Below are 27,460 nucleotides of genomic sequence, written 5' to 3'. Positions count from 1 at the left end.
ATATGTTTTTTAAAAAACATTTCTGCTTTGATAACCTGCTCTGGCTGTATCTGGCAGAAAATATATAGTTTACAATAGGCTTTGTGATTTAAGGGAAGATACATTGTTTAAATTGCTTGTGTGCTTCTGTATTCAGATGGCAATATGTTCCTACATTAAATAGCCAGATATTTCTGCATTTAGGCAATGATCATCATTAGTAAAGTAAAATAATCACCTTTCTTTGAACAAGGAAAGATGGTAAAAGATCTTCCAGGCCTCAAACAGTGAAAGACTAGGCGTATCTAGAGCTACTTGATAATTCTTTGAATGAAAATAAAAGTCTTTTATGTCTTTCAAATAATCAATGAACATTTACAAAGATTTGTAAAAAACAAACAAAAGTACTTGATGGTCCTATGATGCAGGCACATCCGCAGTATGTCTTTCCATGCATACCTGCATTCAAAATTGATTTAATTTAGTGCTCAGATTTGAGGACAGATGTTTTCTCACCCAATCTCAATAAAGTTGCTTTACTTATAGTTGAGTAATAATTATATTAGTTTATTGATAGTTAAGTTCAAAGTAATGTTTTCAGCATCTCCCATTACGGTGGTTGCATTTCCTGTATGGATGTTGGCCCAGGAAGGAAAGCTGCCTAGCTGAAAAATGCTCATAGCCCAAGTATTGATGGCCAAGCTCAGAAGACAGATTCCCATCAAATTCATCAATAGGCCAGTCCTAGCCTGTAAGGAAAGAAAGCAAAGGGAGAAAATGGGTCATTACAGACTTAGAAAACTGAAGCAGGCTTTAAAAGTCATCAATCTAAGACATTTAGAGCTCCATGACCTACGGTACTAGTGGCTGTTCAACCTTGGTCTGGAGAGAGATTCAATGGCATACCAAATATTTCCTTCTGGAGTTGGATGTGTGTGTGTGTGTGTGTGTGTGTGTGTATGTGTGTGTGTGTTTTATTAGGATATTTCCTCTAATATTCAGTTGAAATACATCCATCTTAACTTAGAACTCTTAGAACTAAATCAAAATAATCTGTGCTATTTGTTTTCATTAATAGCTTCCCATCTCATCTTCCAGAAAATCATCTGTGCAACTGCCTTAAGCATGGGATTTCAGACACTGTTTCCTGATCAAGGAAGCCAAGAATATTTCAGTGCAAGAACTTCATGGTGAGTTAAATTCCAGTGATAGTACAGAAATGTGTTCAATGAGTTAATGTGGAAAATGTGCATTTTAGGCAATGAGGGGAGAGAGAAGGTGTTTTTTACTGAATATCTGATAATGAGCTGTTAAAAGATTAACATGCAAACAATTACTGTACTATTTTCTATTTTAAAACAAGACAATGATAAATTAATATCCTCAGGTCCTGCAAACCTGATCATTAATAAAATGAGACAGTTTTTAGTTACTTGCTCAAAGCTCAAACTAGATATTTACCAATAAAAGGAATAATTTTCCCAGGATTATCTGTTTAGACCTCACTTGCTAATGTCTCTGCTCTGGCTGGAATACAGCCATACTATATTGCTGGATACATTCCTAATGCTGTATATATAAAGCAAGGTTGTTAATATTGTGGTTCACTGCACAGTCATCCAAATGTTCAGACTGGGTTTAGCATTTTTGTCTACCTATCGAGTCCTTTCCAAGGACCTGGGATAGGCATATCTCGATGTTTGGTGGTATTACAGATATTGTCACAGAATAGAAGCTGTTCTAAGTAAAGCTGCCTTTTACAATTGACTGATGGTGAATTTGTATCTTCTTCTTCATCATCATCTTCATCTTCATCATCCTCATCATCACTGTCATCATATGGTGTTGTTACATTAGCCAGGAGATCTCCAATTTACCAGGTCTGTTGTAGGACACACTCACACTTCCCAAGGTATGCCACAGCAGGGCAAGCTGGTTTTGCACCAGAAAGAGAGATGAGCAACTCTTCCTTCAGAGTAATCCCTCCCTTACTTGGGGCCACTTTGTAAATGGGTACCGAGACCGGGAAGATTCAGAGCCGAAAGGAATCTGAGTGCTTTCACATAGCACCAGTTCGTCTCTGCACCAAAGTGGTACCTATTTATCTACTTGCATAGAACATGCTTTTGAATGGTTAGATGGACAAAAGTTGAGATGAGTGACGAGAACTCACCCCAACACACAGTGCTAGGATTTGAACCGCTAGAGCAGTGGCTCCCAATCTTTTCTATACCCCGCACTCCTAAAACGCTTCTGATATATTCTCATACTCTTTATAAAAGTTCGAAATAACAGCAACAAATTATGCATATATACTCTAATTTTGAAAAGCCAAGTTTTTGCACCCCCTGGAATATCATCTTGCACCCCCAGGGGATGCAAGCACCCCTGGTTGGGAACCTCTGCACTAAGCAAAGACCATCTCCAGCATCATTAAGCCACTGAAACCCTATGTCTCTAAAACGCAAGGTGTGTAGTAGCTACAAAAGATATGGAGATGATTCATGTTCTTCTCCAAAAGTTCCAGCTGGTGTCTACTGTTATATTCTTACAACGTTTTAGTGAATTTGGATAGCAGTGGACAAAATGGAAATCTCTGCATAATCATAGAACACAGGAACCATCTTGCAGTTTGGGCAGAAATAAGCAATAGGTTTTGGTCATAGTTTTTCTTTGTTATTATTAATGGCCTCCAAAGGTCATAGAAATAATAATGACAGGATGTGCTCCATAAATTGTGAGTTGCTTCATAGGTCATGAATTGGTTTTGGAGTGCTTTGTAATTCCTTTTTTTCAATTTCTTCCTAAAATTGTTGCCTCATGTGCAACCGTGCCAATGAATTACTCTACTTTAACCTCAGACAAATTATGGGGAAATTTGTAAGAACTGGTTCACATGCAGATATTAGCATAAGAATATTCAGCCCTTTATGTTCTTTAACCAATCCAAAAGAGAAATAATACTTTTATCCAGATGTGCATATTTATTCAGAATCCTTTGGTAAACACATGGTCTTTGAAAGTCCAAGGACTCCATCTCAACAGTTCTATACTTATGACAGGCTGGTAGCTAAATTGGGAAGCTGGAAATGAGGGGGAAGAGAAGAATTGTTAATTGTTTTTTCCCTATGCTCTTTTCACTAGTTGTATTCCACTGCTATAAAGCTATGATGTCTTCCGTTAAGTAAAATACACAGCTACCAGGCAGAGTTACATGCCATGTCATATCATACTGTACGTGTTTCCTTTGTGGTACAAATCAAAGCTATGAAGGAAGATTGGGGAAATGAGAGAGAAGTTAATCATTGCTTAATCATTGCTAATTAAGTTCTTTCTTAAGTGTGTATTATAATGTAAACAAAACAAAACAAATGAATTCTAGTGTCGGATGAATAGATTTATCAATGTGACAGAGAAATTGCTTTAGAATTTTTTTCTTTTTTGGCAGATGAGAGAACAATAAATCTGAAATTCTCATGGAAGAAGTGTGGCAATTGGATTTAATACAAAACATCTTTTACATAATGAGCTTCTCCAGTCATTATGGAAGTACTTGAAACTCGGGGAACAGTATTTCAAAGTTCTTAGAATTCAAAATGATTAGAATTGGAAATATTTCCAACACCCTTAATGTATGATGAATGTCTTGTCTTTCATTGGAAAATAATTTCTCCAGCTGTCTGTAGCCTCCCTAGCTTCCCATGCTTCAGTCAAATTTCAGATAAAGAACCTGGAAAGGAACTTTTCATAGTATTCATAGGGGTTTTTTTTCTTTTCAAAAGCAACGACAAAACCATCCACCCATTTTTTTCTCCCCACAAATTTGATGGTAAATTCAAAATACTATCTGTATGCAATTCTAATTTAAACATATCACTTACCACTAGCTTGAAATCTCTATCTGGCACACTTACCTGTACCCATTTTCTACTGATTTTTTTTAAATCTCTCACTTTAAATTAATTTTAAGTTTCATATGATAAATGATCTATAAAAGAAATGGTAACTACGTTGACATGTGGTACTGCAAACTATCTGGGCCTATGGGGCCAAAATATCCATCTTCCTCTATATTTGGTAATTTTGCTACAGTAGTAATTACCTCATAAAGCAACTTACCATGTCTTTCACCATCAAATGCCCAGAAGCAAAAGCAATGGAATTTGGGGGTGTAGAGACTGGAAGCATGAAAGCAAAAGAGCATCCTGTACCCATTTTCTACTGATTTTTTTTAAATCTCTCACTTTAAACTAATTTTAAGTTTCATATGATAAATGATCTATAAAAGAAATGGTAACTATGTTGACATGTGGTACTGCAAACTATCTGGGCCTATGGGGCCAAAATATCCATCTTCCTCTATATTTGGTAATTTTGCTACAGTAGTAATTACCTCATAAAGCAACTTACCATGTCTTTCACCATCAAATGCCCAGAAGCAAAAGCAATGGAATTTGGGGGTGTAGAGACTGGAAGCATGAAAGCAAAAGAGCATCCTACAGTTCCTGGTATCATTAAGTAGAGAGGATTCACCTTCAAACGAATGGCCTTTGAAAAGCAGAAATTAAAAATAAAGGGATTTTAAATGAAAATTTATTAGTGAATTACATATCTCTGATGAAGGACTGAAGATATATCTCTCCATCTCTATTATATGAGCTGCACTGGTTGCCAGTTTGCTTCTGGGTCCAATTCAAAATATTATTATCTATAAAGCCAACTGTGGTATGGGTCTAGATCAACTGAGGAACCATCTCAGCCCAATGCAATTGGCCCACCTCACTTGCACCAGTAATAAGGGCATGCTGTGGACCCCATTGGCCAAGGAATTTCAGCTGGGGGGGGGTTTCCAGGAGAAGACCTTTTTCTGCCACAGCACCAACCAGTGGAGCATCATATTTCTCCGATATGAGATTTGCTCCAACCCATTTGACATTCCATAAAGGCCTAAAAAATCTATCATCCTGTAACTGGTTTTTGGATTAGAAGATCCCATTTCTATTCTGTTGTATACCCCTACCATCTTGGCTATTTCTTTGTTAATTTTAATGTATTTATTATCTTACTGTTTTAATCTTTTATAATATTGTTTTATTGTAAGCCACCCAGATTTGCAAGAACAAGATAAGCAGCAAATAAATTTAATAAATGAATAGTATCTGGCATTTTGTACATGCTTTCACTAAATAATTCCATATGAACCTACTTGACAGAATAATTCAAGGAAAGCATCATGTTCATGGGATCTCTAAAATAAGATCATCAAAATAAGATCATCAAGAAAAGGAACTCCCTTTCTGAAGTCTCCTCAGATTCAGTGCAGATCTACACAAATTCAAAGTTCCAAGTCCTATGAAAAGGCTTCTACAAATGTGCTTATCATAAAAAGGTTGCCACGTGCAAGGATATAATGCAACCCAGAAGAAAAAATGAAGGTAAGGGCAGCTATTGCTGGCTACTGCCTGGGCCAAGATCTCCTCACTGATAAGAGAAAAGAGAGGTAATGCTGCAAGCTGTTCAAAAGATACATATGAGGTTTTTTTACCAGTTCTGCCAAGACAGGCAAGAAGATGATGATTGTAGCTGTGTTACTGGCAAATTCTGTGAACATAGCTATGACTGCTGTGATGAGAATTACAGCCACAGGAGGAGGGAGATTCTCTAGAGGGTCAAGACGACCTCCAATCCAGACAGACAAACCTGATTCCTATAGCAAGAAAAGAATTTCCCCAAAGTTATGTAAGAGAATCAATAATATTTAAACTCATAAAAATCTCCAGTTCTTATCATGCAATGACAGCATTTGGGACAAATCATTTAACTGACAGTTGACAGGCATCCCTGGAGGACACCAGCCAGGAGGACCAGGGAGATGAATAAAGGCAGCCATTTTACCCTTCATATTTACTGCCTCATATATTGTTGGTGTGACAAAATACCTCTTTGTACTATTAGGATAATAAAGACATCCAAGCTTCTTGGGACCAGATAATTAATTGTAAAAGACGTGGCACATTTGTGTTTTGAATTATTACCAACATCTGTGGTTGTTTTCAATTAAGCAGTCACTATAGTTTTTTTTCCCCTTCGGGTTCATATGATGAATTTTCTATGATCTATTTATTTTGCATTTCAGCTAAATATGACTCCTAGCAATTATATGAACAAATCCCTGTCTAGTTATTTGCCACTAACTTCTTCCTAGGGCTAAAAAAAAGCAAGTGACCAAAATCACCCAGCTGGTTTCTGGACCTAAGGCAGGACTAGAACTCAAATTTCCCCACTTCTAGCCAAGTATCTTAACCACTAAACCAAATTGATTTTTAGCTAGAACAGAACAGAATAGAGCTGAAAGGGATCTTGGAGGTCTTCTAGTCCAGCCTCCTGTTCAAGCAGGAGAACCTATACCATTTCAGACAAGTGACTGTCTAGTCCACAGGTCTGCAACCCGTGGCTCAGGAGCCGCATGCGGCTCTTTCAGACGTCTCTTGTGGCTCCCAGTTCTCTGCCATGTGCAGTCCAAAAAAAAAAAGTGGGACTAAAAAAGTTCAACCAATCAATTCAAATATACAGGGTAGGTGTATATCTTGCCTTGGCTCCACTCTTCAGTCAAACCCTGTTCTGCACATGCGCGCATGTATGTGCATGTGCACACATTTTTTGCGGCTCCCAGTTTTTCCTTTTGTGAGGGAACCGGTTCCGAGTGGCTCTTTCACTGTTTCAGGTTGCTGACCCCTGGTCTAGTCTCTTCTTAAAAACCTCCAGCGATGGAGCGCCCACAATTTCTGAAGGCAAGCTGTTTCACTGGTTAACTGTCCTTACTGTTAAGAAGTTTCTCCTTAATTCCAAGTTGCTTCTCTTTTGGGTCAGTTTCTAACCATTGTTTCTTGTCCTGGTGTCTGGTGCTTTGGAGAATAGTTTGACCCCCTGTTCTTTGAGGCAGCCCCCCAAATACTGGAATACTGCTATCATGTCACCCGTTTCTTCTTTTCTTTAGACTAGCCAAACCCAGGTCCTGGAGCCATTCTTCATATGTTTTAGTCTCCAGGCTAGTTAAACAAACTATATTATGCTGCCTTATCACGTGGTTGAGCTGCACAGCTATAGAAATTGAATAAACAAACAAATAAACAAATAAAGTGGCCAGTTTCTTACACACACTGATCAAATTACATTGAATTTAGTATAACGTGTGAACCAGGCCACGGTATGTGCATGTAGCATAATATAATATAAAGTCATATATCACAATAGTGCCTATAGAAGATCAGACACATAGACACAATGTTTCACAGGCTGAACTTTAACAGACGTACCTCACATCCTTTTGCCATTGCAAACCCTCCTCCAAGCAACAGGATTATATTCCAAGGCACGCTTTCTTGGGCTTTGCTCCAAGTTAGCAAAGGTTTATTCTCAACATTTGATGCTAGATGAAAAGGTTTGTAATGAAGAAGGACAGAAATTAGTAATATAGTCTATGGCAGCCTTCCCAGCCTAGAGCCTCCAGATATGTTGGGATTATCCAGATGTTTTGGAAGTACAAGTCCAGCATCCTTAACCAGTCAGCCCAGGAATAAAGGTGGTTAGGAATGATGGAAGTTACAGTCCCAACATAGCACTTTTTTTTTGTATTGAGGTACCTTAAATCTGCTAACTTAAAACAATGCATACAAAATCCAGGACCCGTTATTTCCTTGTAATTGAAATTTCAAGGATCTTTAAACCAGTTGTATTCACAATGTTGTAGTCACTGCAGCACTGTAGCCACAGTCAGTGATTGGGATTTCTGACACTCCATGCTAGCTTCCCACAAGCAAAGACAATGGGGAGGCCAGCATAAAGTTAGAAGTTGCTCCCGCTGCTACTGCTTTTTTCGCCTGTCCATGATCCTACCGTTTCTCTGTTTAGGTAAAGAAATATTTTTGAAATGATGACCCAGGGGGGCATGGGTAGTCTAGTGTAGCCTTAAACTGGTATCCTTTCTGCATATTTGCATAACAAAGTTATTACAAATTGATTTTCTTTTATATATATCTAGAGCAGTGGTTCGATCTGCAATGTTGTCACAGGGGGTCCGCGAAGGCTTGAAGAAATGTTATGATTTAAATTTTGAGTTAAGTCTTTGGAGTGCATGGCCATGGTCCATGGCCACAACAGGTATTTAAAGGGGGTCCATGGTGAAGGAAAGGTTGAGAACTACTGGTCTAGAGGGTCAAATATATCAAATATATGAAATAAATCAAACAGAATCATCAATTTGTATAGGAGTTCTGGAAACTGTAATCTCAATGTAGTAGAGGGCACCAGGTTTGAATAGGCTACCCTAAATAATAGCTTAACATGTGAAGGAGCCTAGATAAAGCTAAGCTGACGTCTTTTGCCCTTCTCCAAATTCAAGGCAACCATAATACGTGCAGCTGTTTTTGCATCTTTTGCCAAGCCTCAAGCTTTCAAATAAACTAGTTAATATTAACTATGATTTCCTAGTTCAGGCAACATGATAAGCAGTGCTTAAGCAAATATAAGAGCAAATCCTCTGGAATCCTCATGGCTATGCCGGTGGGGGGAGGAGGGAGGGGAGGGGTGATAGGAGCTGAGTTCATGATGCTAAATTATGAATTATTTTCCTGTTGTAATGGCTATCTCTTATGTCATAAACTAACTTCCATTAAAGAAATCCATTTATGAAATTTTATGCATATGAATCAAAATTTCACAGACCAATGAACCAGGAATTGATTTTATACAAATGCTTGGGAAGACAAGGCTTTTCAGTATAATATAAATGGTAATGTTAATACCAGCATTTCAGATTTACAGAAACCCTGAAAAGAAATACTTTGATTGGGCCTTAAAAGTCACAGAAGTGGAAGAAAATAAAAATATGTCATTTAATTCATTTCGTACACAACCATACTGTTGCATTCCAAATATGATAGGTTATGATTTCCATAATCAGCACCCATTCAATCAGCCTATTCAATCATTGGCCATTTTGGCTAGAAACAAGGAGCAATAATGTAGTGTCTGAAGAATACCAGATAATTAAACCTGACTTATACCACTATGATATATAAGAGCATTTTTCACTGAAACAACTTCAGATTATGAAAAATATGGATCAGAAAATCTACCACATTGCAATTTCTGGTCAAACAAAGGATGAATGCATGTGTAAATTGATAAATAAACTTCTTCCAGTAAATGTGATTCAACACTTGCTGCAAAGAAAAAATGGAAAAATCTAACGAATTCAATCTGTAACCTTATCCCTTTAGTAAAGTAATATATATTTTAGGATATAGCGTGCAGATATATTGTAACTTCAATATTTATCTAATGACCTTTGTCTATACAAATATCAGAGCAGAAATATTGACTATGTATGAGCAACATTTTTACACTTGTCTTTGAAATCACTTTTGTGGCTTTTGCTTTTATCGTATGCTTATTATTTATTTGCTATTTAAGGTTTTGGACTTGATTTTTGCTTATTTCAAATAAAAAAAATATTTAAAAATCTAATGCAACAGTGGGCATTTAAAAAAAATAGTTTACACTTTGGATTTAAAGGGTTAATTTTCCACTCATAGTTCAAACATAACACTTATGGCAACAAATAATCCAAATCTTATCAGAAAAGGTTTATAAATGGATTTTTGCAAAACAAGGCATCCTGACATCTAACAGGATTCTTATTACTAGAGTAAGCACATTTGTGTATTTATGTATTTATCCAAATTATATCCACCCCACAAAACAACTGAAATAGCTGTTTTCTGTCATTACTATAGTTCTCAAATGATATCCTTATACTGAGGACAAAGTTAGCCAAGTAAAATAATTTTCTGCAATATTGTCTCTGTATTACTTATCCAAATGTCTATAAATTAGTCAATGTCTATATACATCACTAGAACAGGTGCTGTTGGAAAGAAAGGCGTGGGAAGGCAAACAATTTGAGGAACTAGAGTGAGGATTTTCAATAGTCATTGCTTCCAATGCCCTCTACAATCTGTGCTGAAGAGAGCAGAGAACATGGTGATTTGTGGTGTACAGAGAAGTTGGCACCTGACAGAACACATTATCAATGAACTCATTGGTGGTTACCCCTTTCAGATCTTCATTGTCCTTCCTTCCTCAAGGTTCTTCAGAACATGTTTGGGTATGCATAACATCTGCCTAATCTTTAAGCCCAATGAGGTTTTTTTTCCCCCGGGATCACATAATACCAGGCATGTCAAACTTGCAACATCATGTGACATCGCACAACGTATCGGGACTTTTTCCCCATTGCCGGCAGTGGGGTGGGTGCAGTTTCAATGTGATGCATCCGGCCCACAGGCCGGCAGTTTGACATGCCTGACATAATAGAAAGCAACCACATTATCCTGAGGAAAGATACAGTTGTTTTCAAAGTGCTGAAAGGTGTTATGTGAAAGCCTCTGTGCACTCCAAGAAACCTATTTTTTTCAGTCCAATGTGAGGCACAGTTCTAACATCAGTAAATGTTGTCCCTTGTCCCTGTTTGCCTAGTTGAATATTTTTAATCCTCCATAGGATAAATGTGTTAAAAATTAGAAACCTATCAATCAATGTTTTCTATGGGGCTGTGGAAACCAGTGTCACAACACAATCTAGAGAGAACTCAAAAATATGACACTTGAGAGCAAACTTTGATAAACCAGCAATGTACCTTTTAGATCAAACCACCATTTAAGAGATGGCTTTTTCGCTGGGAAGAAGAATAGTATTATCACTATTGTGATTCCAGTAACTGCATCTGAGACAAACCTAACAGAAATGGAAAGAAGATTCTATGTAAGCAAATCATATTTTGTCAAAGAATAAGTTTTTACATCAGGTTTAATGAACATTTATAGTTTATAATTATTCTTTTTTTAAAAAAAACCCCTACAAATTATTGCCATAAATTAGAAAATAATTTGGAACCTAAAATTACAAATTAGAGAAAGCTTGACAAGAATCCTTTATTTTTTTTTAATCAAGCCTAGTCTTTAATCATTGAGTGATTATTGATAACAGACAAATTTTTGAGTACAATAATTGAAATAATCATATTCTAAAATGAAGAGTCTAGGCTATTTCACCATGTACAGGCCAAAGAATTTTAGAATCAGATACCATATATCCAGTAGGGGACCCAGTGAATATGCCTTGTTAAAGACCTGGAAGAGTAGGATGACTGTACAGTAATAGAGGATCCTGAAAGTAATGTGGATGTAGGACATTGAAACCCCCTACTGGCTTTTGAACTGGATTCAAAAAGCAAGTGTAGCAATGCAGCTTTTTCAATACAGGGTTGAAGTGGAAATTAGGCTTAGCCTATCTTAGCAATATAAAAAAAACTACTTTTCCAAAAGACAGGTGAGCATCCAAATCTTGGCCCTGTCCACTGCATGATGAAAATTCAAATACCCTCCTGGCAAATATTAAGTGTAGTCTTTAGAAGTTTGCCAGTCTTTGCTCTGGAGCCTTAAGTAAAAGTCTTTCAATTTCTAGATAGCAAGTTTGCTTTTAATTGGATATACCAGGTGTTTAATTTCCATGTAAAGTATTATCCTACAATACAACCATTATCTAGAGGAAATAAAAAAAGAAAAACCTATGACTCTTTCCTCTGATACATGAAATATGACAGTTCTCTCTTACATGATGCCCTTTGGGCATAATGAGATATAATTTCCATCTTTCTCTAACAAACACAGCAAAGAAGAGGTAGATCTGGGAACTTCAACTAAGACATGATCAAAATTTGGCATCACATAATTTCTTAGATACAGGAAAAAGATTTAAAATGCAATACATGCTGTTTTTGAAGACAATTGAGGTCAGTGGATTATACAATTCAATCCCAACAAAGTTTATAAAGTGTGATATCAGAGAAAATTGGAAGCATGGTTTCACTTTTCAAATCACCATATAGCTGCATTAACCTGATAGATATTTTACAGCAAAATTGTTGTTGTTGTTGTTAAAGTCAAATTAGAATGATATTTTCAAACAATATGTGAACATTTGGTTAAATTTTCCATTCAGTAAAGGACAGCATTCCTAAATCTCCTATTTACCTGAATGAGTTCAAATAAACTAAAAGTAAAAGCTTACCCTGGTTTAAATAAGCTTGCCCAACCTGTGATGAATTTTGGATCTCTGGAGAATAGCAGGATGGCAAATAAACAGAAGAGAACGAATACTGCCTGCTCTGCAAACCTGTTTTGGAATAAAATTAAGCATTGCTTTAAATATTTGCCTGAAATAGCAAATGGTAAGAAACATGAAGAGGAACAAATAATTTAAGGTGTTTTGCATGTGAAAGTCAATAAAATGCAGGAAAAACCTATGAAATGAATATAACTCCAAATGTTATTCATATGTTATGTAACATATAGTTATGTTGTATAATGAAAGTCAGTTTGGTTTATTGGATTAGGCATGGGTGAATCTGAGCTCTTATGTTGCTTTAAACATGAAGCCAACTGGGTGATTTTGGCCAGTCACTTTTCTTAGCTATAAGGAGAAGGCAGCAAAAGATCACTTCCGAAAATGCTGCCAAGAAACCTCCAGCAATTTCTCCATTCAATTGCCAAGAGCCACTACACCTTCTTATTTGAATCTTGGTTGTACATAAACATGGATATAATCTACCTTCGGGCATTCAAATAATGTGATATCAGTACAAACAAACATGAATTTTCTTACGTACACTTTTATTCCATTTGAGGAACTGATGTCTGAAATGGCTAATGTATATCTGGAAGGTCTTGAGTAGGCAGCAGCAGCAGCTGACCTGGGCTGATTATGAAAACCTAAGCAGAGCCAGACCTGGGTAGTATTTAAATGAGTGACCACTGAGAAATACTGTATATAACTGTTTAGATAAGTGTCAACGCTGCAAACATTGGATGTTTTTGCTTTGACAATATAAGAATCAGAACCATGACAACAAAGCTCTCTACATGGGGCTTCCCTTGAAGACCACTCGGAGGCTCCAGCTGGTACAGAATGCAGCCACGAGAGTTGTTTTGGGAGTTTCCCAGTACTCCCATGTTACACCTCTGCTCCGCGAGCTGCATTGGCTACCAGTTGTCTTCCGGGTGAGGTTCAAGGTTTTGGTAATGGTTTTCAAGGCCCTACATGGCATGGGTCCGGAGCACCTTGGGGATCACCTGCTGCCGGCGTCAACTTCCCTCCGCCCTGTGCGTTCCCACAGGGTACCACCGGTCAGAGAATGTCGGCTGGGGGAGGGCCTTCTCTGTGGGCGCCCCGGCTTTATGGAATCAGCTGCCGGTTGAGCTCCGGATGGCACCTGACCTTCGCTCCTTCCGACGCGGCCTGAAGACCTACCTATTTGAGCAAGCCGGCCTGGCCTGATGGGGGATGTGCTGGGGTTTTTATTGGGGATTTTCATTACTCTACTGTTTTTAGCTCAGGCTCTTATTTAATTCTTTTTTAATTTTTGTATTCTGTATTTTTATGTGCCCTGTTCACCGCCCTGAGTCCTTCGGGAGAAGGGCGGTATACAAATATAATAAATGAAATGAAATGAAATGAAATGAATGAAATGAAAATTAGGAAGTCAAAACAATTCCAGAAGAAGGCATCAGCAATCCATTTCCATACTATTGCCAAGACACATGAATGGATATCTCTGGGAAGCTCAACCGAAAGGAGTCTTGCCTATATTTATATCTGAAATAGGTTTGTCATGATGTTCCATACCTTGGTTATATTCACATTAAATGATTGTCATGTGCTATTAATGAGACTGCCCTTGAAGCCAGTAAGAAAATGTAATAGATATGGAATACAATGCCAATATACTTGTGGCAATGGAGATAATCTTCTACTGATTACTTTGGCTGCTTATTGTTTCCATGCACAATTCAAAATGATGTTTTTGGACTTTATGAACCTGCCCGTATTTTAAGAATGGGTTGGAAAACTTATTCTCTGGCTAGACAGTGAGAACTGATAAATTGGCAGGTACAGATAAATTTGATGCATTAAATCATCGTGGTGCAGTGGTGGAATTCAGCCAGTTTGTACCAGTTCAGCAGAACCGGTGGCTAATTTTTGTTGCCCATGCCCAGAATGGACTTCTGGAAGGGCATCCACACAGAGAACCGGTTGTTCACATATTTGCATCCCACCACTATCTTGCTGCCTTTTTGTGTGTACATTTTGACCTATATTTTCACATGCTTTGTGATTTATACATCAATGGCTGATGATAGTACCCTGAAAGGTGAACTTTGTTTTTCAATAAATAGATTTTGTACACATGGAGAGTATGTTTGTTTCAAGATTCATATAGGATTGTAGCATATAATGGTCAGAGTCAGAAATAGAAACTGCTTTGTTCCATATGTGCATTGTTTTCCAGGAATGCAAAAACAATTTAAATTTAATTTGGTTATATTAAATATAACACTGTGTACTAAAAGTCTAATTTAATAATCAGTTAAAATCTCAGTTGCTGGATGTTGAGAAGGGGCAGTATAACCGAGTATTTAAAAGGAGATTCATTACTAAACAACCATAGCATCAAAAAACACTCTAAAGGCAACCAAAGCATCAAAAGCAAATAAATAAATAAAAGCAGAAAACCATCAATAGATTTAAAGAAACAAACAAGAAACAGAAGCCATTTCAAAGAATCTGGAATTGCTAATCAAATTGGCAGGGGCTGATTTAATGGAGTTTTTATATTCATAAAACAGTAAAAGGCCTTTGATTTTTTCGGTGACATTTTGCAGGTTTCTGATTTATAATCACTTGAATGGTGGAGTGGAAAACTAATTTCTTGCATAACCATCCCTTAATGATGAAATCTTATAAGCAGCTTTTTGGGTAATCTGTCCCACCTTATTTTTGCAGTATCTATGCAATAGCTATACACAGATTTTAAACATCAGGTTTATAAAGGTAAAAGTATAAAGCAAAAGCAACAAAAATTTGAGGGAAGTGAATAATTAAAAAGGTTGTCTGGCTTTTTCTGAAAACGTCCCTTTTATTATTCTATCTGAGAATGCATAAATATAGATGCAATACACAACTACTGAAGCTGCACGAAGTTGCTACCTTATTAAAGAGGAAAAGTGAAAGTAATGATCTCCATGAATAATATATAGAACAGCCCTCTAATTATGTGGGCTGATGTTTTTTCAGCTTTTGTGATCATTATATACATGATAATTTATGAAGGACATCATTTATTACTTTAGGATTGTTCTTGAGTGCCCTGAGCTACAAATTTTCAAAACTCAATGGACTAGCTAATTAAATAATTAGCTCACTCTTTACTTAAATAATTTAGTAGAGATAATTAAACACAACAATAGCTACAATATTTCAAACTGATTCTGTCATTTGAAATCTGCACTCGAAGCATGGCTCCCACTAAGCAGTCTTCATCAATGAAAAGAAGACATGAAAACAGAAACAGAAAAGCCATAGGAGAATGTGTATTTCATGAACATTCTTATCACTACAATGATTTTTCTTGTAAAAGGGTTAAGTGCAGCAGATGATATGCATTCAAATCTGAAATTTGTGAAAAATCCCCATTATTAGATGACATTCCTGACATCAGATTAAATTAATTCTAGGGTCCTTAATTCTGACCTAGATATACAATCATAAACAAAGTGGTTTCGGGGTTTCGGGGTGGGGTATGCTGATGATACCCAGCTTTTTCCTTCCACCCCGAACCAACCCAGTGATGCCCTCGACGTGATGTCCCGTTGCCTGGAAGCGGTCCGGGTTTGGATGGGGAGAAACAGGCTTCGTCTCAATCCTGCCAAGACTGAGTGGCTGTGCATACCGGCATCTCAGACTAACCAATCTTTTCCATCGTTAACTATGGAGGGTGAGGTGTTACCCCCTGTTGATAGGGCCCGCAACTTGGGTGTCCTCCTGGATTCACGGCTCAGTTTGGAAGATCATATAGGAGCCGTGGCCAGGGGGGCTTTTGCTCAGGTTCGCCTGGTGCGCCAGTTACAGCCCTATCTGGACCGAGATGCGCTACGCACAGTCACCCATGCACTCGTGACCTCCCGGCTAGACTACTGCAATGCTCTCTACATGGGGCTGCCCCTGAGGACCACTCGGAGGCTTCAGCTGGTGCAGAATGCAGCCGCGCAAGTTGTGATGGGAGTCTCCCGATACTCCCATGTAACACCTCTTCTCCGCGAGCTGCATTGGCTTCCGGTTGCCCTCCGGGTGAGATTCAAGGTGCTGGTGATGACCTATAAAGCCCTAAATGGCATGGGCCCGGATTATCTAAGGGAACACCTGCTGCCAGCGTCAATTTCCCATCATCCTGTGCGCTCCCACAGGGAGGGCCTCCTCAGGGTACCGCCGGTCAAGGATTGCCGACGGGCAATCCACAGGGGGAGGGTGTTCTCTGTGGGTGCGCCTGCCCTATGGAATCAACTGCCAACGGAACTCCAGACTGCCCCCGACCTTCGTTCATTTCGCCGGGACCTAAAAACCTGGCTCTTTGAGCTATCTGGTCTGGACTGAGGGGTTTAATGTTTTTAAATTGTGATTTAATTTTTGCGGCTAGACTTAATTTAATTTAATTTTAATTTTATATTGGATTGTTTTTAAATTTTGCCTTGTAAACCGCCCTGAGTCCTTTGGGAAAAGGGCGGTATATAAACCGAATAAATAAATATATAAAGACATTTAAACACATATTGCACATAAAAAAATAGCACAGCTTCCACTGCATCATCTCAACCACTATCATAACTTTTTTGACCTGCAGATACCTATGATGTTAAATGTGACTGAATAGAAATGTTACCATTCTAATGCATCTATGTGATATCTCACATCCTTTCCAAATACGGTAATTTCATCTTCTTGCTTGTGATGTTTGTTATTCCCATTGTGACTTACTTTATTGGTCCCAGTTTCTCATAGTCTTCCTTTATAACTGCCCGAGCTCTGCCTTCTGCATCAGCTCTTATCTCCGTTTTCTTCTTTCTGCAGCCTCTGATAACCGGAAAAGGAAAAAAAGTTGCTCAGTTTAAGTTGTGTAGCCAATATTTCTCCAGATCATCCACAATACTTATTGTAAGATCCTGGCTTGCAGAAAAGAATTCACACTGCTCTTGATGAATATGATTCTATTTTCTGATTTTTCTGATTTTAAAGTTTTGGTTGGTTATTTTTTAACATTAAAAAAATGTTTTAACTTTAGAGAAAATAGGCTATACGTCTAAAAGATACCTCTGAATGATAATTTTGTCGTGCTATGAAAATACGCTATTTACATATAATGTACTAACTATATTCAGCATTATTGGGGCATTTTAAAAATATATTATCACTATTTCAGCAGCCAAAGGTTCAATTTAATGCCTATAAAGTCCTGTTTTTGAGAAAGAATTCTAAAGAAAGTGCCATAATGAGGAAGATGCAAGGTTCACACCAGTCTGCCTGGACATTGGTACATGTTGAGAATGTTCATTTTTGACAAATACTAATTATAAAACTGGAAAGAGTTAAAAAAATGTGGGAGAAAATTGTTGAGAATTTCCACAAAATGTGGCAAATGAAATGTTCTTTAAACCAATGTGAAATAGAATTTAAGCAGCTATGATGTTGAGAACTGTTCAGAGAACTATTCAGAGAACTGTAAGAAACTCAAGATTTTTTTAAAATTTTTAGTCAGTAAAATAACTGAACATCTTTCTTTTCTCCTATCAGTAAGCCCCGAAAATATTGTAAATGCAAAAGAAAAAATAAAGAATCTCCCTCCCTAGTTGTAAAAACAATGTCCTTGTAACTATAAAAACTACCTTCACAAATCTCCAATCTTCTGCAGCCATGCATTATCTCTGTGCATTATTTTAGATTAGTAGATTTTTTTTATTTCATCATAAATTTGCTCCATTTCAAAGGGATTTCTCAGTTTCCAGCTAGTCTAGTTATGTAAATTAGTGCTCACTTAGAAAAAAAACAATATGAGGAATTTTGTGGGCATCAAATATGTTCTTGCTTATTAGTCAGACTAAGTCCCTTTAAATGAGTAGGATTTGGCTCATATGTAATTTGACCCATCTTGTTATTCCACATATCTCTGCAAAATACTATCAATAGTATGCATAAAAACACATTCCATTTCTAGTCATATCTATTAATATCCATGTCACAATGTTAAATGTGTTGCTGGATTTCTATTAACACTAAAAAGTCTTGATCCATTCTGTCAAATAAAAGTTTATATTGGGAAGCTATCAAATGTATAACTAAGGGTTTTGAAGAAAAAGATCTTTGCCTATGTTTCCGTTTTTTAAAGCAAAACTGGCAGCTATTTGTTTTCTTACAATGGGGCAGGGGAAAAATAATTGCAATCAACCTGTTACTCGTCCCAGCTTCTGCCAACATAGCAGTTCGAAAGCACTTAAAAATGCAAGTAGAAAAATAGGGACCACTACGGTGGGAAGGTAACAGCGTTCCGTGCGCCTTTGGCGTCTAGTCATGCCGGCCACATGACCGCGGAGACGTCCTCGGACAAGCACTGGCTCTTCGGCTTTGAAATGGAGATGAGCACCGGCCTCTAGAGTCAGAAACGACTAGCACACATGTGCAGGGGAATCTTTACCTTTACCTTTATTCAATCAATCAATATGAATAAGGATTCTGACAAGTACTTAGGTTTAAAAGGTAAGGATGCATCTGAATGAAGCTCAAGTTTTCAACGGGATATACTCATAAAGTTTTTTTTAGTAATACTATGAAGATGTGCAGTGATGTTTCTTTTCACTTTCCAGCCTAGCCTACCTGAAGTACTAATGATGTTTAACTCTATTTATCTTTAGATCCAAGACAAGGTCAGCCAGATGCTATCACCTATTGACATTTAAACATAAACCTATTTAAATTTGATTGAGAAGAAAAAAGGTCTAGTAGAGAATAATTTTCATCATAAAAAGCCAACATCTTTAAAACAAAAAAAGAATACAATAAGGAAACTGAGGCCTTAAAGGAACCCATTTATAGTACCTGAACAGGTTTATGGAGCAGGTACTATACATAGTTCAGCTAATCATAGTCCTCTCCACTATGGTGAGACAAATTTCTATTTAACTTAGATGAATTCTTTAAAAATTTGCACAGATTGTATATAATTTGTTATTCAGAAATTAAGGTAATGTGCTTTCTTTGGGGAAACAATATGTGAATGTCAAATTACATTATTTTATAACACAGATTATTTTACATATAGTATTATTTCAAATACAGATATTGCATTATTATAATCTTCATCACCTCATCTTGGCAGTCAAAGCAATTAACATAAAAAATAAAACATCAACAAAACCAAATTAAAAACTATTAAAAATAGCTGTGAACTAGCTCAGACATCTTATCCTGTGCTATGGGCAGATTACTATTATAATGATTATCTTTAAAGTTTACAACATCCTCTTTTGAAATGCCCCTGAATTCCTTAGAAATGCCTTCAGTTTGAAAGCAAATGAAGAAGGAATCAGTGGAGATGAGAAGTGGAGGTTGTAAGTATCCAGATTACAAAAGGTTTACAATAAAAGAGTTACCAATTAACAAATTGCGTAATGAAGTCACTGAAGTTTAATCCTTGTCAGATGTAACATGCCCTGGTCCAAATTTCCAGGGAGATACTTTAACTCTAATTCTGCAAAATCACTGAAGCTTGAAAGAAGGAAAAACCCATAAGCTTTTTACTTTCATAAAATGTGAATATTTGCTGTCATCACAGAACATTTAAAGAAAATCAATAACTACAAGAACAGAACATTTCTTCTAGTTACTGAATATTCAACTTTTTTTAAAAAAATACTAGTCTTTGAACCCTGTACTCATTACAGCAAATTAGTGAACCTCCTGCAGCTCTCAACAAAACTATGGCAACATCAGTTACAGAATTTTTATCATGAGGAAAGAATAAGCGTAGAAAGAAATGAGGACTCTTCCAGGCTTAGCAAACAACAGACTGGAAGAGAAATATCTTTACAACTTCCATTTCTCAATTGAAATATCTTGCTGTGTATCTTTTGTGTAAAGTGGAAATTTTCAATTTTAAAAGTCAGCATGCTTAAGGAACAAAAGAAACAAACCCCAAAAATGATTTTTAAAAAATGAAGGACATCACAGAAAATTATATCAACGAAAGAGGTTAAATATACATTCAAATAAAGGTGTCCCCCATTCCAGCTTTTGAATGAACACCAAGTTAAATTAATTATTTCAACAGCAAATGAAAACAAATTCAAATTATGCATATAACTCTGATGTAACACTACCTTAAACTAATGCATCCATAAAGGAAGCATATCCAGAGCCATCCAAGAAAAAGGAAAAGTAGCATTAAGGGAAAGGCAAACACAAACCAAGATCCAAAGTTCACAACATCACATCCTGGAAAATAACTTAGAGAAAGAAAAAGACCAATTAATATAAAGTGGACAAAATATCGCTGAGTACATTTCAAATATGAAATATATAACCAATACAATATGTCTTACAAGCCTCCAAAATCAATTTATAAAATGCAATTAATAAAAGATCAGCCAAGATTATCTGATTTTTTCCCCACATTCTCTAGGAAAATCCTACTCAACAATCCTAATTCTGTAATTCCTGACACGTACACAGACTGACTTCATAGATTGCATTAATCTATGTTGTACTTAATAAACATTTTTTAAATAGGTCATAATAAGTTGCTTCACCTATTTGGGGGTCACAAAATATGGTGGCTGGATTCACATAATATAATACACCAATATCAAAAAGTCACATTATGGCTAAGTGCCTTGTGTGAACCTGTCCAGTATCTGAACATTTCCTATTATTGTGTTGTTAGTTTTCTACAAATACCAGACGCCCATTTTTGACAAAAACGGTACCTCTTTAACTGTCCTGAAAGAATGAGGTTTGGGGCTGTCCCAGTCAGTGTTGCTGTTCCACCAATACTAGCAGCATAAGGAATAGAAATCAGAAATGCTTTCCATACATTTGTCTTGTCATGTTCTTCCTTCGTTATATCCAAGGAAATGTCAACTGTGACTTCCTTCTCTTCAGTCATATCTTTCCTTCAAAACATTCCAAATAAAAATATAGCAATTGAAATACGTTTTTGCTTATAAGTCTACTGTTACCTTCAGAGAGGGATATTGGGGGCAATTTATATATTCTGTACAGAATATTATATATGCTATACATAATAGGATTAATTCTTCTGCAGGGGGGTAAGACTTTTGTGGGTTCAGGTTCGATTAAGTTGAAGCAGCAATAGACGGCACTAGTGACACCCAATCTTTTAATTAATTTTAATCTTTTTTGGTTAGGTTTGTGATTATCTTTAAATGAATGCAAAGTTAAAAATAGTATCAGACTACATTTAATACAAAGATGGGAATGCCATTGCTGACCATGGGACGTGGTCAATATTTTTGGAAGGATGGCATTATAATGTAAAGTGGTTGAAGCTATTTTATATGAACAAGAAAACTTAGATTAGGTTTTTTTTTCCATTTTTCCCATCCCTGCTTTCAAAGTATGTAGAAGATGAAATTTCAGCAGCCACAGGTTTTTTATCTCCTGCATGACAAGTCCTTTGTTTTTTTATCTTTTATGCAAGTATAAAAAATACTTAAATTCTAGACGTTTGTTCCCTTCAAAGACAAAAGGAGAAACTTGATGGCCCATAAACCTGGTATCAGAACATGCACTTAATTTGCAGAGGGCTCAAGGTTCAATCTTCAACACTTACTGTTAAATGAAATAAAAGATCTCTTGCCTAAAAGCAAGGAATGTTTGCCAGAAGGAAGGAAGAGAAGACACTGCCTCATATACAATAGGCGTATTCATAGTTGAATCATAGATAAACTATAGACTAGGTCCATTTGTCCAATACAATCAACACTGATTTGCAGAAGCTTCATAGATTTTTAGGAAGAGATCTTTCCCAACTCAATCTGGAGATGCCCAATATCCTTATAACACCCTTATTGAACAATGCCCTTGTTGGATTTTGTGTAAAATCACTACTTAACAGATTTAACAACACATGTGTGAACCTGCTTTCCTTTCCATTTTCTTATGCTGGCAAAGCAAAAAAGTAAGTTTTGCTTCCATTGTCAATTAATTACAGTCTTGTTGATTGAATCAACTGTACAACTGTATCAACTATTGTATCAATAGTCCAGAGGTCATCAACCTTTTGGGCACCAGGGACCGGTTACATGGAGAGAGATTTTTCCACGGACCGAAGGAGGGCGTGGTTGTGTGTGTTGCCTGCATCCTATGGATGGGGTTTTCCTGGTTTGTGTGGACCGGTTGCTGGCATGCTGCGGCCTGGTACTGGTCCACGGACCAGGGGTTGGGGACCCCTGCCGTAGTTGATTTGAACTGAAATTTAATCAAGGTAACACAATCTTTTCAGCTTTGGAGGCCACTAAGGTGGCCACAGAGTTACCAACACTGCATTGCAGTGTCTTCACCTTCCCAACAAAATGCTTTTCCCCCAATGCAGAAGCTTTTTATTCCAATCAGACAAATAAATGATGGAAGGACTGTGCTGCGATCCTATTCCACCATTATAATTACACTTGGTATCATGATATGTAGGGAGATGATTGTCAGGAAAAAAACATAGTACCATTACAGCAGCCTCCCTTTCTATTGATTGAATTCATAGGAAACTCATATGGAGAAAAGAGAGATCTCTTTAGCATAACAAACCAGTGGGATAATGGGAATATGAGTACAGGGAGACACTAAACTGCATCTATGTTTTAGAAAATTAAAAGATTCCCCAGGCACTGATTTAGCAAGCAAGGAGTACAACCATATTTTAATCCTGATTTGTACTAAGTACTAAAACTAACCATAATTAGTCCTGGTTAGAAAGACATCCTGATAAACGGCAGCTTCTTGAAAATGGAAGCAGGTGATTTTCTCCCTGGAACCATATCCACAGAAAATGGAAGAAAGCATACACAAATCCCAAATTCAAAATTTCTCCAAAAAAAATTTCTCATCCAGTTGTAGGGAACAATGCCCAGAAGTCTGGTGTTCTTGAAAATTGTGAGAACTGTGATCTGCAAGCAGTATCTGGGAATGCTACTAATGAGGATGGGTGTGCTATAAAGTGCAATAAAATAGATTTATTGCACAGAATTACAAAAAACATATATAGAAAGATATTCTTCATATAGCACCTTAGAATCCTACCTTTTCTATAAATTCATCCCCAGATCCAAATCCTAGGCATCTTCTTACCATCTTTTTGCATCAAAATCTGTGCTTGTTTCTCAACTGTGAAGGTTCCTGCCATCTATCCCTTGTTTACAAAATGTCTTACCCCAGTAAGAAAATCAGAAATCCCCATCTCAGTTCCCCAACTTTTACAAAATATAGCAAGATATTTCTATAAAAACAGGAATATATGCCATGGTGATTACTGCCAAGCAAGCAGTTTCATATTTCATACTGTACAGATAATGTCTTCCTTTTCAATAGCAACTTACTCATTAATATTTGTTAGAAGCTGCATCTCAGTTGGCACCATGTGAAGTTTATTCTGATGTACTGAAGCTAAAAAATAGATATTTCAAAAGAGTTTTTACACAAAACAGAAAAATGTTTTTGAAGTATATTTATATTATTATCATATTTATCCAATTTCTATACAGTATATGTGAATCGCATTTAATCCTCCTTATCAAAAGTGGTGTTCCTTGATGTCTGTTTTTCAAAAAAAGGAGAAAATGCATATCCGCTTCTAGATATTCATAAAACTCATCTCAGACTACACTGAAATAAAGGTTAATATTCACCGTAATTATTTTTAAAATGTAATAAATAGATTAACCTGGCCCTAAGAGAATGTGCTGTTCTGATCTCACTAGAATTGTTGCAGCCTCCCCCATACACACACAAATTTCACTACAAAACCATATTGCTTATACTAGAAACAAAATACCGCCATCCTGAATTAGTAGTCTCATACCTTAGTGCTCCATGAATATATATAATCATCTCTTAAAGCCATATACTTTTAATCGATCTCTACCATTTGTAGAAGCAGAGTTGCTAGTCTCACTGTGCTGCATGGAATATTACTGTTTGATTTTTTTTGAGGCTGTAAGACAGGGGTCCCCAATCCCCGGTCCATAGACCGGCACAGGGCCGCAGCATGCCAGAAACCGGGCCGCGCAAACAAGCAAAGTCCCATCTGTGGGATGCAGGCAGTACATGAAACCACGCCCCCTCCGGTCCGCAGAAAAACATCTCTCCACAGAACTGGTCCCTGGTGCTCAAAAGGTTGGGACCTCTACTCTAAGATCAATTTAAAAGTTTGCTAGGTACTACATGGTATCATAAAATGGTTCACAAATCATAATGGTTCAGAATATGATTTGGTTGCTTTTTGCTTTAAAGTATTATACCACCAAGCTCAGAGAGCACTAAGGATCCCAATAATATTACATTAATGTTTGTTTTGGCTTTAAAAAAAAAGAACAATAAATCTACTTGCAGTTTCATATCTACTATAGCAGACAAATTCTCTGGAACTTTTTCCCTTTGATGGCACCATACTTATTTTACTAATTTTATTAAAAATTTTCAAGATTCATAATTTACAAAAATCATCTGTAACTTTGAAGCCTTTTTTTAAGAAAAATATACTTATTGGTATTGTACCTCGGTGAAATGCTTGTTTTCATCTTATTAGAATCTTATTACTACATTTTTTGCAGAGGGCCAGGATTAGGATCATTAGGGATTAAACTACCCTGTTGAGCCTTGATTTTAATAGAACAAGTGCTTTTTTGACCCTAGATCTTCTTGTATAAACTTTTCCACTTGGAACTGCCATCTGCTTTTACTTCTTTCTTCATACTGAGACAGACAGGATATTAGAGAAAAGCACAAGGTGGGCAAAGTCTATGAACCTGCTCACTCTGCTGTTGAAAGTATGTGTCTTACTGCTCAGTGAACCTGTGACTTTTGCACTGTCATGTTTTATACTTCACTATTTCACCAATCCTGGCATTCTTTCTTATTTAAGCAATAAAATGGGGTCTCACAGCTCATGATTAGAACAACAGAGAAGGAATTAAAACAATAATATACTCCGGATGCATTTTCCATTCAACAGTACAAAAAAAATGTATGTCTCAGACTGATCAAATGTTGATACAATCTAGTTTTTAAGTTTGTTCAAACTGTTAGGAAAAGGATTATGTTCTCTGACACAGCAGGTAATCAAGAACTTCTTGTCCCTGGCTATTTTAGATCTACTGATGATGGTGGTGCCAGGATACAAGTGAACTAGGGCTGGTTGGATCTGGCCACAGTTATCCATGCCTTGGTAGCACAGAATTCTATTTGAGACTACCCTTGAAAAATAACAAAAAGCTTTAGTTGGCAAGCAGTGAAGTAGCTAATTTGCTATCATGTTGAAAATACCATAATCCCATCATATCCATACTGAAAAATCTTGATTACCAACCATTATCCAAACTCAGTTTAAGGCGTTTAAGACTAAGAGCCACAAATATAGTAGGACATAGCAACCTGAAACAGGGCATCCCTAGGAAGGGGGAAGGGGTTGTCAATAGTGTAAAAACAATGTGAACTGGGCATGACTCGGCAATCAAACCCCCACCCCTTTTAACATTCTCTGTTGTTCTTCCCAAACTGTGCAGCTCATAACCTCTAAAACCTTAACTAATGACTATTCTCCCTGCTTTTAAGCAGAATATGAACATTAAACTCTTAAACTTACATTTTTTAAAAAAATATTCATTAGACATAATTATTTTATGTGTTACCTTAATTATTTTTGAGTCATTGGTTTTTATATTTCTGATGACAGTAGCCATCTTGAGTACCCTTTTTCAGATAGTAACAGGAACATTACTATTGTAATTTACACCGTAGTAATTTATAATCATTCTTGCCATTATTATTATTATTGTTGTTGTTGTTACTATTATGGTAACCGTAACAGTTCAAGTCCTAACCAAGGACCTGTTAAGGTAACATCTGAGTATATAGGCAGTTCCAAATAAGATTTTTTTTTGCAAAGTCAGATTACTATTATTGTTATTAGTTTGCCAATAATTCTTTAAAAAATAACTTGAATAGTAAGTCATAAAATATTTATACTGATATTTCTGAAATCTGGCAGGCTCTGCCTACTCCACCACTCATGTCTGTAAATGTTATCATATTATTTCAAAAAGTATAGAAGATACTGTCCATCCAAGCAATATGAGCAGCACTGATCTGCTTTCTTGTGCTCAGGTGAGATTTAAATCAGATTTTTTCCCCTTCAATTTGTACTCTTGTTGTCAGAAGAAACATTTTCCCATACTAAGTTACTGTTGTTAGAATACAGGAAAAGGCAGGTTTGAACACTGTGTACATCCATGGATCTAATGTCCTTCTTATTCCTTGTTGCAGCACCATGGGCACTAATATGCATATACATATACAGGTAAAGGTTTCCCTGTCAGTCGTGTCCAACTCTAGGGTATGGTGCTCATCTCCATTTCTTGGTCGAGGGAACCAGTGTTGTCCAAAGACAATTTCTGTACTCATGTGGTCAGCATGGTTATATGCCAAAGGTGCATGGAACACTGCATCTTCCCACCAGAGTGGTACCTATTAATCTACTCGCATTTGCATGCTTTCAAACTGCTAGGTTGGCAGGAGCTGGGGCAAGTAACAGGAGGAAACCCCGTTGTGTAGCACTTGAGTCTTGAATCTGGGCTGTCAGATCTCCAACTGACAAGCTCAGTTTCTTTAACTGCTGAGCCACCACACCCCTTTGTATATACATGTCAAAAATGAACTTATACTTTTAGGAACATTGAAATGGGTCAATCATACTTACCTTTATTTTCTTCTTTTACCTTATTGCAATCATTAGATGTTTCCTTATCTCCGAAAAGGCTTTTTAAAACTGCCAGTGCAATTGGTAGCATCATAGCAGTAGAGGCTGTGTTACTCAGCCACATAGACAAAAAGGAAGTTGTTAGCATCATGCCTAAAATGAGCCTGAAAGAGAGTAGAGTAGAGGAGAATAGAGGAGAGGAGAGGGAGGAGAGGAGAGGAGAGGAGAGGAGAGGCTAAAAAATCTTATATTTTTTTTCATTTCAGTTAAGTAAATTCCATGGTGACACCGTTCAAGATTAATCAGTACAGTACAATATCACCTACCAGCATATACCAGTTTGGTGCCTTACTGTCAGGCTTATCAGATAGCCAGACCCAAAAACAGATTCCAGGTATGCCTAAAACTACTTTTGTTAAAAATGGCTATAATAACAGTCTTGCAAGTCTGAATGTGCTCCTGCTCCTATCTTTTTTATGTTCATGTGAATTCACATAAAGGGTTGTCTATCTGAGGCATTTTCAAATCTTTCTTGCCACATTTGGGCTT

General features: G+C 36.9%; 1 protein-coding gene across 1 annotated transcript in view; it reads right to left on the bottom strand.

The window, feature by feature from the left end:
• Positions 1-536: 536 nt before the first annotated feature.
• SLC13A3 (solute carrier family 13 member 3) overlaps positions 537-27,460 on the bottom strand; it is a gene marked incomplete at both ends in the record, with an annotated part of 44,027 nt that continues 17,103 nt past the window's right edge. Inside the window, 11 exons of the mRNA XM_083357657.1 lie at positions 537-728; positions 4,390-4,527; positions 5,525-5,686; positions 7,296-7,408; positions 10,679-10,776; positions 12,112-12,216; positions 16,912-17,007; positions 20,304-20,429; positions 20,910-21,095; positions 23,535-23,601; positions 26,912-27,075. Of these exons, the coding sequence (XP_083213783.1) occupies positions 537-728; positions 4,390-4,527; positions 5,525-5,686; positions 7,296-7,408; positions 10,679-10,776; positions 12,112-12,216; positions 16,912-17,007; positions 20,304-20,429; positions 20,910-21,095; positions 23,535-23,601; positions 26,912-27,075 (1,447 nt within the window). The remainder of the gene's footprint in view (positions 729-4,389; positions 4,528-5,524; positions 5,687-7,295; positions 7,409-10,678; positions 10,777-12,111; positions 12,217-16,911; positions 17,008-20,303; positions 20,430-20,909; positions 21,096-23,534; positions 23,602-26,911; positions 27,076-27,460) is intronic.

The sequence above is a fragment of the Vipera ursinii genome (genome assembly GCF_947247035.1).
Source record: "Vipera ursinii genome assembly, chromosome: 3".
In the NCBI taxonomy this organism is placed as follows: Eukaryota; Metazoa; Chordata; class Lepidosauria; order Squamata; family Viperidae; genus Vipera; species Vipera ursinii.
This window is presented reverse-complemented; position numbering and strand designations above follow the sequence as displayed.